Here is a 16750-nt window from a genome sequence, read left to right as displayed (position 1 = left end):
ACCCCGGGGTTGGGTTGTGTGACCCCGGCAGCCGTGAAGCGCGGATCCAGCCTGATCAGATGAGTAGTTCTGAGGGATCAGTGGTTGAAAGACAGCCGCCTCCGCGCCTCGGCCAACCCAGTCACATTAGCCAGCGCGGCCCCGAGACGGGCACAGTTACAGGGGCCCAGCTGCCGAGCCCAAACGGAGTCACAAACACCTGTCTGGGTAGAGTACAAACATACAGACACATGCTTTTCAACATCCGCAGACACCGATGCGGCCGCAAAACACACTACCTGCCACCACTCAAGGAGAGGAGGAGGTGGAGGTGGGGGGCTGAGGGTAACCTGACCTAGGTAGGGGAAGGAGAGGGGAGGAAGGGCATGGGAGGGGAGGGAGGAGCAGTGCTGGCCCTTGGTCAAGTGCCTTGTATTCCACAAACAGGCCGCATCCAGTTACACTCTACCTGAGACGCCGAGCCTGAGGAGAGGATTCAAAGAAAAGCATGTGGACCTCCCTCCCTTTGGTGCGCCTTCTTTTGCTTATAGAGATTTCCCTCTTAGAAAAACACATTCTGATTTCTTCCCTGAGCATATATCCAGGGATTTAGTGAAAATCAAGTCAGTCAGTGTTTTTTTTTTTCTCAACTGCAGAAATATTAAAAGCATTGCCATCGCAGAGGCACATCCGCGCAGGTTGATAATTGGTAAACGTGGCTCAGCTGTCTTTGCAGCCTCCGCTGCCTCACTACACTAATTAAAAGCAGCGAGATGGGAGAAAGGGAGAGAGTGTCATCAAGGACACGCTGGGAGACGTTCACCTGAGACGGCACAGTCACCGATGCTCCGGGCACAGCAGTATGACCTGAACGCCGGTGCTGTTTGAAGTTGTGACAGAGGAGAAAGAGAGACAAAAGTGTCTGGATCTGAAACTACTGCCCTTGGGGGGAAATAAAGAGATAGGAAGAAATAGAGAGGAGAGGAGGGAGCGCCTGAAAAGAGAGTGAGGAGATATGTAGAGAGACGGGGTAAAGAAACATTTTGTAGATTGAGGAGGAAAAGAAGAGGACAGAGAGAAAGTCTTTTCTGCGTCGTATGTGTGAAAGTTGAGGCCTCCTCTTTAGGATACTTATTATTTAGTCTCACTTTCCGTTGCTTCATTTCTACCTCTTTACCTCTCTCAAGTCATCATGTTTACACAAGCTGTTACTGCCATTTCCCTGTTGTCTAACCCTCTGCTGTTTTTCCTCCTTCTTTCCCCTCGTTCTTTGTCTTTTTCCTGCTGGTTGGAAATCTGCGAGGCTTGCTCATCGGCGCCAGCCTCTGTTAATCCCCTCCCAAAGCACCTTAGCAACGCTAGGAATTTAGAGATGCTAAAAAAAAACACGACGACAACAACTGTTCTTAACACTGGGCTCATATTGGCAAGAGTGGCCACATCTTGAGATGTGTGTGTGTGTGTGTGTGTGTTTTCCATAAGTAGTTCAGAACAATCTGGAAGGGTGTGATAACCAAGGATCTCTCAAGAGTGTGTGTGTGTGTGTGTACGCGTCTGGATGTGTGTGTGTGTGTGTGTGTGGGTGTGCACAGAGTGGGAGTGTATGTTTATGTGATATAGTTCCTATAACAGCAGCAACCTGGTAATCACTGCATGTAGTCACCTGAGATGCTCATTATCTAGTCCCTGTGCACGTTCTGTCTGTGTCTGCACACACAACACACCGCCGGACTCGAGTCTCACAAGTGTTTGTCTTTGTGCGGTTGGCTGCACACACCTGAACGAGTCAGCGATAGATCGAGAGGCTGAGCGAGGGAACAAAATATAAACGATCACAGAAAGCGCTGAAACAACTTGTGTTATTATGGGCCTAACATTGATGTTAGCCAAATGCCTTGATGAAAAAAAAAAAATCAATAAAGCAAGGTTACAACGCTCATAGCAATTATGCCGTTAGTTATTTTTCATTTGTTGGCTTTTGCCGTTTTAATACATCAACACAGATCACACCCCTGCCCCTCGCTTTCTCTCTACCTAAAATCAATTACTTAGGGGCAATGGTAAAATAATTGAGGGCGCATTTAAGCTTTGAAATTAACACATAGTTTAAACGTTCAAACTTTTCCATAATTTCTCACTTTGAAGTGTTAATTTACCTCCCAAATTGAATGTGCAAGAAAAAACGGGAAGCACAATATTTTATTCTTAGGCAGCAATAAGATGCAAGATTTTATTTAATATGTAATCTCTTTTTTTTTTCAGCAAAAGCTACAATAAAACAGTCTTTACAATGTAAGTGTATAACAAAGACCTGTCTCACAAGATGACGATTAACCCATAAAGAAAACTGTACTAATAGTAGTTTGAAAATTTAAAATAGAAATATACATGACATGTCGCTTCATGCACTGGAAAGATGTTAATTGACACCTAAGATGAGATATATGATATATATGAATAATATAGAGGTGTCCCAAATACCATTTTTTGGGCTTCGAAGCTTCGGGACAGTGCCGCTGCCGCACTACTGTACACACACACACACCTCTATTCATAACAGACTGTCTGAGAATAACTAATAATAATGATTGTTGAATATGAATAATTGATAATGTTGTGGGATTATTCCTTATTTCATTGGCTATTTGGGGATTTATACATTATTATTACATACTTTTATATATATATTTATATATATATAAAAAAAACAAAGCATTCAAATACTGATTTGGAGGTTGATTACCATGGCAACGGTCGAAGCTTTGAAGCATTCGAGTCAGCCCTAGAATGTTTAATTCCTCGTCTTCTCTTGATAAAAGGTTTGTTTTTAAATGATCAAATTAAATGTTTCTTACTGTTTACCATACAGTCTACTGATGCTCTGGTCCCTAGTGCCAGATCAGTACATGTTTCTCATTGGGCTGGTCACACAGCACATTAAATACACTCAAGGCTGTAGAAATATTCATTACAGGCATTTTGACGGATTTTACAAATCTGAAAATGCAGCGGGTTCTTGGAAAACATGCCAACTGAGGGACTAAGAGTATTAAGACAGTGAAGCTGGCTCCAGTGAAAGGGAATGGGAAAGGGGAGCTGTTTTTTGTTGTTGTTATTTTTATTGAGATGGGTGAAATACAGGGCTGGAATTTTTTTTTTTTGTTGCTGTTTTTTTAACCGATTTTTAGGTAAGCCGCATAAGATAAAAAGATAAAATAAAACCTCCACATGCTCTGAAATCAGACACTGCACTTAGATACAAAACATTGGGCAATAGGAGGAAGGGGTTGCGTAATTAAGGGGTTTAGAGTAGGTAGCATCACATGGGAAAGAGAGTGAATGGAGGAAATTTGGGGCTCTGACTGTCGCTGACATTTTCCTAAAGGTCTTTTCGCCCACAGCACCTATCTTCTAGTGCTCGTCGTAATGATGGCCTGCCAGCAGAGGAGACGAGGTGCTATCTGTTAATCACAGGCCCCACAGTGATCCATGTCCACTGGTGATAGCCATGATGGACAGTTTGCTGGAAGAGAGAGACAGACAGAGAAAGAGGGAGATGGACAAAGAGAGGATATTGATTTGTGGGGATATCAAATGTCAAAAGCCAATAAATAAAGACACAGAAGAACAGAGCAACCCTGTAGTTTGTAGGTTTATAATATAAAGAATACATACAGTGCACAATATGTACATGTATGTATTCATAAATAGATAAATACACACGCATACATGGTTGAGTCAACTGAATACTTACTAGCCAACAGGTTATCAATTAAAATTACTCAAATTTATCCCACACCTTAAACAGTCTGATAGCTGACAACAATCTAATGGCTCTGGAAACAAATTGAATAGGGTTATAATCATTAAAAACTATTTATCTGCTCCTCTCGGACATATTGCTGTGACATACACATCTTTCACTTGTTCCAATCTGACCTATCTAAACGAGCCGGTTTGTTGATCACTTGACCCCGCTGGGTTCAAAGGTCAGCTGGTTCAAACGGCTATCAGCGTGCAGCAGGCACCATAAAACTGCTGTTTCTTATTTGAACTCTTTGACCCCACATTAACCTCATTCTCTACCGCACGGAGAATTATCACCTGCCACAGAGGAGCAGAAATCCTTTACAGCATCTGGTGGGTACGCATGTGTGCTGGCCAGTGATAGAGAAACACTGCAGGTGTGTCGTTCGCCATCCTCTATTGAGTGAACTGTCGAGTTAGTGAGAATCAGTGAGAGCAAGAGGCTGTCAGTCAAACAGTGAGCTATTTGTAACGTGTAGTTATAAGAACAAAACTAAGAGTCTACAGATACTTTGGCACAGCGATGCTTTGAGCAAAATGCTAACGTCAGCAGGCTAACATGCTCACAGTGACAATGCTAATGGATGGTAGAGATGGGATAGATTCCCCTGTTAACATCTTGCAACAGGTTACGTCATCAGGATCAACCTGGTCTCACAGGAAGGCACATAAATAGCACAACATTACACAGACATTACACGTGTCATGAGGACGTATTTTAGGCTTTTTGTGTGTCATTTATACGCCATACAACAAAACTATAATAACGTCCGTAGTTAGGTTTGGGCAACAAAAAACACTTAGTTAGGTTGAGGAAAAACGTCATGGTTAGGCTTCAAATAAGTACGGAAACTAAATAAAATATATTTACAAAGCTGCGTTTACATTGCAGTCAGTACAGACTACATGGTGTACAAAGGACACGCCAAAAGCAAGAAAGGCGTTCTTATCGTATGCTAAATACCTTTCGCATTAGCGTGACATTCATACGCCTTTTCGTGCGACCGGGCTATCAAGAGAGATTTAGGATTACAGAGTTAGTCAGATTAAAATACTTGCCAATATAACACTGTATCTATTAAAGCAGCAGTAGGCAAGATGGAGCAAATATGATTATAAAAAAGTTATTTTTATAAAACGGTTACTATATCCTGACAGTAGGACATGAGACAGGTTAATCTGAAAAAAATCACTTGTCTTGGTGTCCTCCGGTGCTCCTACTGGCATCTGCAAGATTTCACAGACCGGAGGAAAACAACCAATCAGAGCCGAGCTGGAGCCTTGCTGTCTCTTAGCAGCTGTCAATCACTCGTGAACTTCAATCAAACGGTCAAACTAGGCAGCGCTGATTGAATATAAATCAATATTCTGTTACTGTAATTGCGTACTTCCGTACTTACACTTGCTATTTTAAGTGCATGAATGCATTCACACTGAGAAGTATGGCAAAATGAAGTGCGCTCTAAGTACCCGGCTGTTGTACTCAAAACGGTCAAAACGTTGAGGATGGAACGCTGGACACTTCTCACCCTCAACGGTCGCCATCTTTGCTACGTAGCAGAAGGGGAGGGGCCACCAACTTATTTGAAAACTTGTGAAAATGGCGGGCGAGGAAGCTGCAGCGGTGGCGATTAAAACCGCGAACACCAAACTATGCAAATTTAAGTTATAAATGTGTTTTCTTTCCACTAAGTACCACTATAGTCAGATAGAAGCCATTATTGGGTTAATTTACCCGTTTGAATGGAATTACTGTCGATACGGCGTGATATCCGTGGCACAAAAGCCGTGTGCAATTTGAGACAACACTACCCTGTCGAAATTCCCAACCTACGCAAGCACATAGTGTGCACTGTGTACTACATGAAACACTGTAACAGAAGTATCTGAATTGAGACACAGCTAGGGTCTATTAAGTGAGGAACAGGAAGTCACTTCACTTTATTAAAGCAAACCCATAATAACCTTTCAGCATATTGTAATGCAAGTGTTCTGAGAGAAAACTAGACTACTGCACCTCCTCATGGCTCTGTTTTCAGGCTTTAGAAAATCTAGCCTGTGACAGGAGACTTTGGCCAATCAAAGGTCATTTCAGAGAGAGAGAGTTCCTATTGGCTGTTCATTCAACGGAGGCAGCTGTCAATCACTCACAAACTCTGATCAAACGGTCAAACTAGCAGCGCTGATCAAATATGAATCAATATTCTGTTACTGTAATGCAAATGTTTTCAGAAACATCTTGTAGTGTACTGTAAAATGAGAAAGTTTGGTCCAGCTGGTGGGCGGTGCTTGGTATTTCCTCAACTCCTCACAACTCTTTCACAAACTGATTGACAGCTGCTCAGAGACGGCAGGCTCTAGCTTGGCTCTGATTGGTTGTTTTCCTCCAGCCTGTGAAATCTTGCAGATGACATTAGGAGCACCGGAGGACACAGAGGCACATGCTTTTTTTCAGATTGCATGTCTCATGCACTACCGTCAGGATATAGTGACCGTTTTATATAATATATTTTTTTTAATCATATTTTCTCCTATCTTGCCTACTGCTGCTTTAACATTTTATTCTAAATTCCCACTTTGGCTCCTGGGCACCTGTAATAGTCTGACCCGCGCTGTCAAAGTTTGTTTGTCTCCATGAAAGAAACTCTTTGTGGAACTACTTGTGTTGAAAGAGAAAAAAAGAAACGAACATGGGCCAAAGATCCTTCCTTCAAGTAGACAAAACGGGTGGATTGTAGAGGATCCTTAAAACGTATTATGTGACCCTTCCTTGTTGTTCTGTTTGCATCAGATGATTGGGACACTGGTATCAAAGTTTGTCTGACCTGAAAAAGACACATGGAGACCCTGACAAAATGGAGTTTAACTTTAAAAGATCCACGCTCCTGTAACTCTTCTTTTGATTTAAGTGTTTGGAGAGACATTCAAAGTGCTATGTCTTCATACGAAAGACTTCTTTGTTCATTTACATTTTCATGTCTCATATTATACATTTATGTGAACCTAACAAGGTAGTCTACAGTACATGAGACTCATCTCTGCATCCATTACACCTTGTCTATGATACTCCAGTGGGGAATGAGAGGTACGCTCGCTGTAGATGCACTGATTACTCGTCCTTGGGGTCTCGTCTGATTGTCTGGCTGCTAGTGTTTCTTGCCCTGTTGGACCTATTTTTAGCGACGTAGCTGCATTCTGAGATCTCAGAGATTACTTTGGTGAGTACAATGTTAATACTGTAGAACTGATGGCCAGAAGTAAAAAATCCAAGTTATAATGAACACCGGTTTTCCAAGCACACCTGCTAGGAGCGGCAGTGCTGTATACAGGGTATAAAGGGCTGGGTAAAGTGGAATATAAATTGAAGGATATGGTGAATAATCATCATCCTCTTAGGCAATCACATTACTGGTCTTGCACCACTAATACAGTTGTAATCACAGGGGGGCATGGACAAATTGGCACACCAAATTGTGAGACTTCTTCTTGAGAAAGTATATTCATAGAAACAGAACAGACATCGAACTGTTTGCCGTGGTCTTTTGACTTGTCCAAAATAAAATGCCGATTGTTGTTGGTTGTTACGGTGACAGTATTATTGTTGTGTGGATAGTGCAGAGCAGCAAGACCTTAAAGCATGGCACAAAAAAAAAATCTGCAGCCAAAGCCAGATGGTGTGCTTCTGCAACCGAGTTTGTGTTTGTGGAGATAAAGAAAGTTCGATCACGTCACTCTGCTTATGTTGCCAGTTTTATTTTGCAACACAGTAATCTACAAATACATCTACAGACCCATTGTTATTATGCAGTTGCTGACTCTCTTGGAGGCTGCAATAAAACTAGTAAAAATAGAAACAATCAGGGCCGTCAATCGATTAAAAATTTTAATTGTGATTAATCACAAATTAATCACACATTTTTGATCTGTTCAAAATGTACCTTAAATGGTTGCTTGTTTTAATGCTTGCTTTATGCAAATGTACTGTATGTAAATATTTATTATTGGAAATCAATTAACAACATAACATAGCAAACTGCAGCCCAACAGGCAACAACAGCTGTCAGTGTGTCAGTGTGCTGACTTGACTATGACTTGCCCCAAACTGCATGTGATTATCATAAAGTGGGCATGTCTGTAAAGGGGAGACTCGTGGGTACCCATAGAACCCATTTTCATTCACATATCTTGAGGTCAGAGGTCAAGGGACCCCTTTGAAAATGGCCATGCCAGTTTTTCCTCACCAAAATTCAGCGTAAGTTTGGAGTGTCATTTAACCTCCTTCTTGACAAGCTAGTATGACATGGTTGGTATTCATTAGGTTTTCTAGTTTCATATGATGCCAATATCTTCACTCTAGCTTCAAAACTGAGCCCGCTAAAACTTCAAAATCGCGTTAATGCATTATCATCGTGTTAACTCTGACAGCCCTACCAACAATATGTCTAAGCCGTTTATATAACATCAATCTGTTAATTCAAATAATTCTGTATCACATCATATCACAATTAATATTAGAAAAAAAGAATAAAACACCATTTTTCCAGAGAGATTGGAAGGAGGCCATGATGCAAAAGATTAATGAGTCCGGCATCTCCTGCATAAACTTATTATAGTTAGTTATAAGCCACACTGCAGTCTGATGTGTGTGGAGGAGAGTGGGGTTATTTTGTCGCACCCACATCATTTAAACACAGTGGATCATTGTGCACTTCTCAAACCGGGGGCTGCAGGCTTATCACATATATTTGTCCTGCTCTCCTCAGATGTCAGCAGGAATTTAATAGCAGCGCTACAACTAGAGCAAGTAGCACTACCACAAGCTGATTTTTGCTGCCCTTAAAATGCTGTTTGGTATTTTTCTGTTGGATACAGAGGTGGCACATGGCACACAGGCGGGAGGACAGGTGCAAACAAGTGGGCATTTCATTCAAATGAAGCAGTGCAAAGCAATTTGTTGGTGTTTTGGTGTTGATTGAGTCTCCAACGTTGCACTGACAGCAGACGTCTGTCAGCTGGAAATTAGGTATTTCTGTCAACAAGGGCAAACTAAATACTGAGGAAATGTGCCACAAGTACAGAAAAATTATTAAAAAAATATTTTGAATAAACTCTAGATGCATTTAAGGTAGCATCACATGTAACATTTAAATGTGGTTTTAGCAGGAATGTCAGTACAGTTACGTAAAAGTAATCCCACTCTTACCAGTAGGTAACCTGTTTATGAGTTTTTATACTGATATACTTTGCTTAATATCTTTAGCTGCTGAATTTCACTGACTGGCAATATTTTTCCAATCCAGTGAGTGTAACCTTCCTATGCCTCGAGAAGTCATAGGAGCTTTGGATGGATGTTTTGGTATTTTAAACACACAACTTTGACTCTGAAACCCATACAAAGAGTCTGACTCTGACATTGGGAGACTGCTGTTAAGCTTCCTCCTAACAACGTTGGTTTCTTTTACAAAGGGATCTTCACCTAATTTTAACAAAGAAGATTTAGTTGCTTAAACTTAAAGGTGCATAAATATTTTTTTTGGCCACTTGGGGGTAGTAGAACAAGTTGCAAAACACAACACTGACATATTTAGCGGGGCAGTTAAGCATAACAATTGTACATTTTCCGATAAAAGCAACAAATTTGGCACAGACATAGGTTCATATGTTATGAAAAGATATAGATATTGGGGCACTGTCATTTTTCAAAATGGCCACCAAATACGCACTAAGTACTCTTATTTATTGCAGAAAAATGATTTTATTCCAATTCCAAGGTGTGTTCAAGCTGCTTAGATCAGATGTCAGAAGATCACAGACATGTATTTATTTCCCTCTTTATTTTTTAAGGAAGCTTTTTAAAAGCTTTTAACCAGAGACAAATGCAAAAAACTGAAAAAAGGAGCATGGTCACTTCAGGGGCAACCTTCACCCCCTTGCCCTCATGATAGAATGACAACCAATACATCTATAGAACATCTTTAGCTTTCCATCGGTGCATTTCACTTTTCATTAGCAGTAAAAATTGACAGAGATATATCGCTGGATAAAGTTCTGGTCCGCACTAACCTCTAATCACAGTTAATGCAATACTGAACTTTGGGTTGTGTCGCTAACTAGCCGTGATATACAGTATGTCCAACTAAAAGGTGAACATCGTCATCAATTGCTCCTGTGCTCCCGTTAGCGGATTACGTTTTTATGCTTTTTTACACTCTCCATTCACTCCTGTTGCTAGCAAAACAGGTCTCTAAATCACACTTAAGCATTTTTTCACAGCGCCATAACCAAATGAACAGAATGCTGCTATGTTTTGGTGTCATTTACGGGCAATGCTGCTTCCGTCCTCAGCTCCTCCACAGTGGAGTTGGGCCGATGTAAAAACGTTCAAACCGGTTTGATATTAAGCCACAACACCGGGCCGGTATTGTGAATTTTACCACTAGGTCTCGCACTTGACTCAGCCGCTGCAACTCAGTGAAGCGGCTTGTCACTAAAATGAGAATAGCAGATCCACCTTAAATCAGCGGCGACATTTTGCTTTTATTTCTGGAACAGACGATTTTTCTTTGGGAGGGATGGTCTTCAGCTCCAACGGCCTGGGCTCTTGCATGTTATCAGATAATATATGGGTACAACATATAAGGAGGGCAACTTAACAGGAAGGCCTCCTTATAGGCCAAGAGGCAACCTCCGAGACTGCAAAATAAAGCCAACGGGGAAGTGCCAAAAACTGCAGATCGAATGGCCACTTGAGGCTGGCTCCAAAAGCAAGTCAATCCATACACATTATCACCTTATAAAGTCTGCCAACAGTTTACCCAACTGTTGCCTGAGGGAAACATTTGGCTCTGCTAAATACTCCACGATGTTCACAGCTAGTCCCTAACTTAAGCCTTTTTAAACAGAAATTTCGCAATACTGTCTTAGAGAAGGTCGGCCAATACAGCCGGCATAAAGCTGCCCCGGTGTTTGATTTTAGATAGCATGCCGCAATTCCTGAGGCAAAAGAGGCATGATGTGTAACCACAGGCGCTGGAATAGGGGGGACGAGACTTTTTGTCCCCCTATTTTTCAGGTATATTAAGGTCATAGAACGTTGGCGACAATGTCTATGGCACATTGAGTAACATGTGGGATCTTTATCCAATCATAATCAACGACTGTATAGCCTAATTCAAATGAAATCAAACTGATCTGACATCCAGCCCGCCACAGTCTAGGTAGTCTCTGCCACAGTTTCATGATGAACCGAAAATAGTTTTACACTTCTCAATGGGTGGGGTCCACGCAGTCTGCCCGGGGGATACAGCTCGGCAGGTTGGGGACAGCCACTCACCGCTGTGGGGGGATCCACTCATGGGACCTCTCGGTGCTGGCTTGGAAAGGCCTGGGGTGAAGGTGAGAGCTTTACAGTAACCCTTGCCCGCACATCGCCACTTCAGTGCTCGATGTGCCCTCTCTCCCAGCGGGGAAGGACCCGGCACGACTGTCAACCGAGGCGAACTGTCATCAAGTGCGTCAGGGGTCTGCGGCGATGTCAGCAACCCACCCGACCCGTCTTGAAAACCGGACCCCTTCTCGAACAAAGTTCTTTATAGATCCAGCCTCTTAAGTGCACCAAATTGACAATAAATCTTTTGTACATTTTAAAGTTAAATGTACAATATACAGGTATATTATAACACAATAATGTGTTCTAATGTTCTAGTAGAAACCCGAAATACTAATATGAACCTGAAAATGAGCATGATATGTCCCCTTTAAACAAACTGACTGACCCTGTTAAGTTATTTCAAAGCAGGAATGGGAAGAGTTTCATAGTCTTCTTCACAAAGTGCCTTTATGTGAGAGTACATTTATATCAGCTGTATAGCTTGGGGGCTGCTCGGTGGTTAGCACTGTCGCCTCACAGCTAGAGGGTCGCAGGTTTGAATCCGGCTTGGGGCCCTTCTGTGTGGAGTTTGCATGTTCTCCCCGTGTTAGCGTGGGTTTTCTCCGGGTTCTCCGGCTTCCTCCCACAGTCTAAAGACATGCAGGTTAGGTTAATTGTTGGTGTAGGTAAATTACTTGTAGGTGTGAATGTGAACATAATGGATGGATGTATAGCTTGGACTTATTTCACTTGCATAGAATAAAGGCTGATGTTTTTCAGAGCAGTTTTCTGTTCCATATTGGGGGCTGGGCTGTAGCCACTGAGGACACCGAGGTCACCCCCCAAATTCCCCCACATGTTGGACTTAATTAATACATTTATTGATTAATTAATTAAGGGTTTAATGACAGGAGGAGTTTACACTATGATTAGACATACAGCAGTCTACATGTTGGGTTTTTGAGATTAGAATTATGGCTGTCAAAGTTAACGGTAATGCCACTAATTTCTTTAACACATTAACGTACTTACAGTTTTTAGGTTGTAGCAAGATCAGTTTTAAAGCTAGTGAAGATACTGGCATCATATGGAACTAGAAAACCTGAGGAATCCACTGGTACCAACCATGTCATACTAGCTTGTCAGGAAGGAGGTTAAATAACGAGGAAAAACTGTCATGGCCATTTTCAAAGGGGTCCCTTGACCTCTGACCTCAAGATATGTCAATGAAAATGGGTTCTATGGGTACTATGCCCACTTTATGATAATCACATGCAGTTTGGGGCAAGTCATAGTCAAGTCATCACACTGACACACTGACAGCTGTTGTTGCCTGTTGGGCTCGAGTTTGCCATGTTATGATTTGAGCATATTTTTTTGCTAAATAAAGTACCTGTGATGGTTTCTGGACAATATTTGTCATTGTTTTGTTAATTGATTTCCAATAATAAATATATACATTTGCATAAAGCAAGGATATTTGCCAACTTCCATGTTAAGAGTATGAAATACTTGACAAATCTCTCTTTAAAGGTACAGTATGAACAGATAAAAATGTGCAATTAATTATTTACTTACTTAATTAATAACTATTTTAATTGATTGACAGCCCTAATTATAATACTTTATCGACTAAATGTCTTAAAATAAAAACATATAGCCTATTAAAAAAGGATTACCAAGTATTTTTCACCAGAATTACATACCTGGCAGAAAGCTTTGGAACATTTAGACCATAATAAAGTTTACAGAAAAGGGGACTTAAATCAATTAATAAAATGTGAATTCCTCTGTGTTTTTAAATAGAGATATTTAGTCAGATTTTCATGGATGGATGGGGCTGTGCTGGGGGGACTCATGACCTCAGTAAAAATCCTGATAGAGATCCTTTCATTCAGTGATGGACAGTGAGGCCACTCAGTATGCTGCACCCCCCCACCCCAAAACCCCCAAAACTTCCATCTTCTTCAAACTTATTCTTTCCTTTCTCCTCCTTCCTCCCCAAAACTCCCCGGTTCCTGTGGAGTGGCTGGTTTTGTGTCCCGTTTTTATCACTTCTCTGACGGGGTTACCCCCGGACCCCCTCGCACCTGCGCCGCTCCCAGGTCCCTACAGGAATGCGCTGGGGCTTGTAATCGCCTTTGTGGGGGCCATTGAGTTGTACGGCTGACTGAAACTTCCCAACCTCACAGCGCGCTGGCCGCTGAATGGAGCTCAGCGTGGGGCGGCTCTCCAAACCAGGGCCGCTGCCAAATTCCTCCAGTGGAGCTCCACAATCACTCCCACACAGACCCAGATATACAGGGTAACACCAGGCAGGAGGGGGGGGGGAGCGTGTGTGTGTGTGTGTGTGTGCGTGTGTGTGTGTGTGTGTGTGTGTGTGTGTTGGGCAGAGAGATGGGAAAGTCTACGTTTAACTAACAAAACGGACACTTTTTGTGCGTAAAATCTCCAATCTGGATAGACTTGGCACACACATATTTTCTTGGGTTTTTGTCCCTTTTCGAGTTGGGACGTTGCACTGACAGCAGATGTCTGTCAGCTGGAAATGAGGTGATTCTGTCAACAAACTAAATACTAAGAAAATGTGCCACAGGTACAGCAAAATTATTATAAAAAAATAAACTCTAGATGCATTTAAGGTATAGCATCACATGTAACATTTAAATGTGGTTTTAGCAGGAATGTCAGTACAGTTAGGTAAAATAAATCCCACTCTTACCAGTAGGTTATAAACCTGTTTATGAGTTTATATCTGATATACTTTGCTTAATATGTTTAGTTGCTGAATTTCACTGACTGTCAATATTTTTCCAATCCAGGGTGTGTAACCTTCCTAAGAAGTCATAGGAGCTTTGGATGGATGTTTTGGTATTTTAAACACTTTGACTCTGAAACTCATACAAAGCGTCTGACTCTGACATTGGGAGACTGCTGTTCACAAGCCTCCTCCTAACAACGTTGGTTTCTTAATCTGGATAGACATGGCACACACATATTTTCTTGGTTTTTTTTGTCACTTTTCGATTAAAGTGAAACAGTGATTTATAGGGGGCAACAATAAACCAAAATATCATTTTTGTGTCCATTTTATTTTCATATCTCACCTCTTGTCAAAAAGTTCCAGTGCAGATGCTATTCCAACAACGGAGAAATCTGAAAAATAAAAAAAAAAGAAAATAAAAAAAAAGAAGGTTTTTGAATTGCTGGACAAAGTTGTGAAAATGAATCAAATTTTTTTCTCATAAACTTTTCGGGACACATTTGTGCTGCTGTGTTTCGGTGCATTAGGTTGTCTGTGTGTGCCGTGCTATATAGCTGTATGGTGGTTAGCTGTGGGTAGATAGAGCAGCACTGCAGGATTAAGAGGCAGCAAGATTGTTAAACATGTCAACGTGTAATTGCACGATAAGGCCCCTTCCGAGGAATTCATTGGCCCAGTTGCTTTCTCTATTCCGCGCTAATCTCGTGCGGGCACATTCGCTCTGTGCAATCTGTCTCCATAATCTTCTGTGACAGAGAGCAGCCTGCTTGGGTAATTTTTTTTTTTTTTAGGAAAAGGGGGGAGAAAATATGCAGAGGCGTGATAAAGTGACGCTAATTATCCCCATTTAGGACAGGGAGTGCAAGGGATCGGGGCTTTACGAGCAGCCAGTAGTGTGCGCTGGAGCTGATGGCCTCCTATAGCACGGAATATATCGGTGGCTACAAGATAAGAGGAGCGCACGGTGGAGAGATTTATTGGTCGGTCAGCTAAACACACGCACACACAAACACATACACACACACATTTCTGCCACTACACCCTACACTTACCCCTCTTTTCCACCTCAAGGTGTAATTTATTCGGGTTAAATTTGCCAGAACGCTCCTCTTTTTAGCCTGGCGATGCGCCGTGACGCGCTCCGCCTCTCCATGCTTTCACTGTTAATCCGCATCTCTTCACATCAACAGATAAGATGGAAACAGATGCAAAAACACACGAGGCCATGCATGCGCGCTGAGCTTGTAGAGATGTCTCCATATAGACTGTTTTATTTGTGTGTTTTTTTGGAATTGAAACTATAATTTCCAAGACATTGTTCCTCTGATTTCTTTCAATAGATTAACGCGCAGCCAGACAGTTACACGCTTTTTTACTATGAGGCCTATAACAGGTTTAATTGACATGCCATGCAAAGTCTTCATCAGTGTGAAATAGGCCCCTTTAACTATGTATTTCAGATTAATTGATTTTTTTTAAAATGCCTAAATAGGCATAAATTCCCCTCCTCATTTGCATGTGTATGGCTATTAGCCCTGTATCTACATATTATGAGGCCTACAGGGCGATTAAAAAAGATGTACACGTCAAAAACCAGCTGTCAAAAAGATGACGTCATTTTTTCAAGATCAATTTTTCATTATGTTAACAGGATTAATAATCTGAATGACATCTCTTTTTTTCCTTAAACACTTCTAATCCGCAATGAAGGTGTTTTTTGTACAAAAGGTAACTCATGTCAAATCTCAAACATCTACAGCTTTGAAATTCTGATGAGTCATCAGTAACCCCATCATTGTCACGAGCGTGCTTTTGGCCAACGGGAAAGTTGAAGTCCAGTTTGTGCAACAGTTTAGGCTGGATCTTTGGTTTGGTTTTGGGTCAACGCATGTTTTGGATATTACGCATTGAATCTTGGATTATTTCATGCTCTGCTTTGTGCAACTGAGTTTTACATTTGGGCATATATGTGGCATTAAAGATTTTCTTCTTTTCTTTACGATGACAGATGGTTTATTCCTCCATGTCTCTTGCAGTGGTTATAATAAAACATGAGTTTATTGTTCAAATCACCGTTTGTGCCTCGTGTAGTTTCCCCGGTTCCCTTTACTTTCCTGCCTCACAGCTAAACTAAAAGATGATGGGACCATGCAATAAGGATAAAATAATAGTTATTACATTTATCATCTTTGAACACACTTCATTTGATCGCAAGATAAACAAACAGCTAACGATATTAAGATGTTTGTGATCTGTTGTATTGTTGATCACCACGTAGCTATTAATATATTAATAGCTACGTGGTGATCTATCAATATATTAATTAAGCTATATCATATTTCAGTTCATGTATTTTTTTTCTCTCTTAAGTATAAACAATTAAATGCCAAAAGACAGATGAAGTGGATGGTTTAATAATGTCCAGAGGACAGTGGATGTAAAATAAACCAGTTCAGGTGAAAGATCAATGAAAATCGAGTCTTTAATTATTATTATTATTATTATTTTTTAGATCAATCCTTTTATCACTAAAGTGTTCATTATATATTACTGTTATTTACTTTTTCCCGTCCGAGTCTTATGATTTACGTCAAGATCAAAACAGAATCAGTAAAATTACATCAAATGTCTCTCAGTGCATCAAAAAGATATGAATCTATTTTAATAATTTGTTGTATAAATTGATATGCATATTTTTTTAAATCTTAAACCCATTTTTAAAAAGTCAATATCATAGCAAATGAGTTATATTGATAGGTTGTTACATTTCTTTAAAGAACATTTCGTTATTTAAAATCTGATGTGATCTAACCAAGAAAATGAAAGTCAGA

General features: G+C 40.9%; 1 protein-coding gene across 4 annotated transcripts in view; it reads right to left on the bottom strand.

The window, feature by feature from the left end:
• Positions 1-2648: 2648 nt before the first annotated feature.
• Positions 2649-16750, bottom strand: part of sox1a (SRY-box transcription factor 1a) — a 95061-nt gene continuing 80959 nt past the window's right edge. For 2 of the 4 annotated variants that reach the window (XR_005209538.1, XR_005209537.1), the window contains exons 3-4: positions 14263-14311; positions 3437-3502 (exon numbers count right to left, since the gene is read on the bottom strand). Coding sequence is in view for 1 of the 4 variants with exons in the window: in XM_037789548.1 (XP_037645476.1) it covers positions 3437-3502 (66 nt within the window). In the remaining 3 variants the exon portion in view is untranslated. Of the gene's footprint in view, positions 3503-14262; positions 14312-16750 lie in introns of all 4 variants that reach the window. The other 2 variants (XM_037789548.1, XR_005209539.1) reach the window with 2 other exon arrangements.

The sequence above is a fragment of the Sebastes umbrosus genome, chromosome 13 (assembly GCF_015220745.1).
Source record: "Sebastes umbrosus isolate fSebUmb1 chromosome 13, fSebUmb1.pri, whole genome shotgun sequence".
NCBI lineage: Eukaryota > Metazoa > Chordata > Actinopteri > Perciformes > Sebastidae > Sebastes > Sebastes umbrosus.
This window is presented reverse-complemented; position numbering and strand designations above follow the sequence as displayed.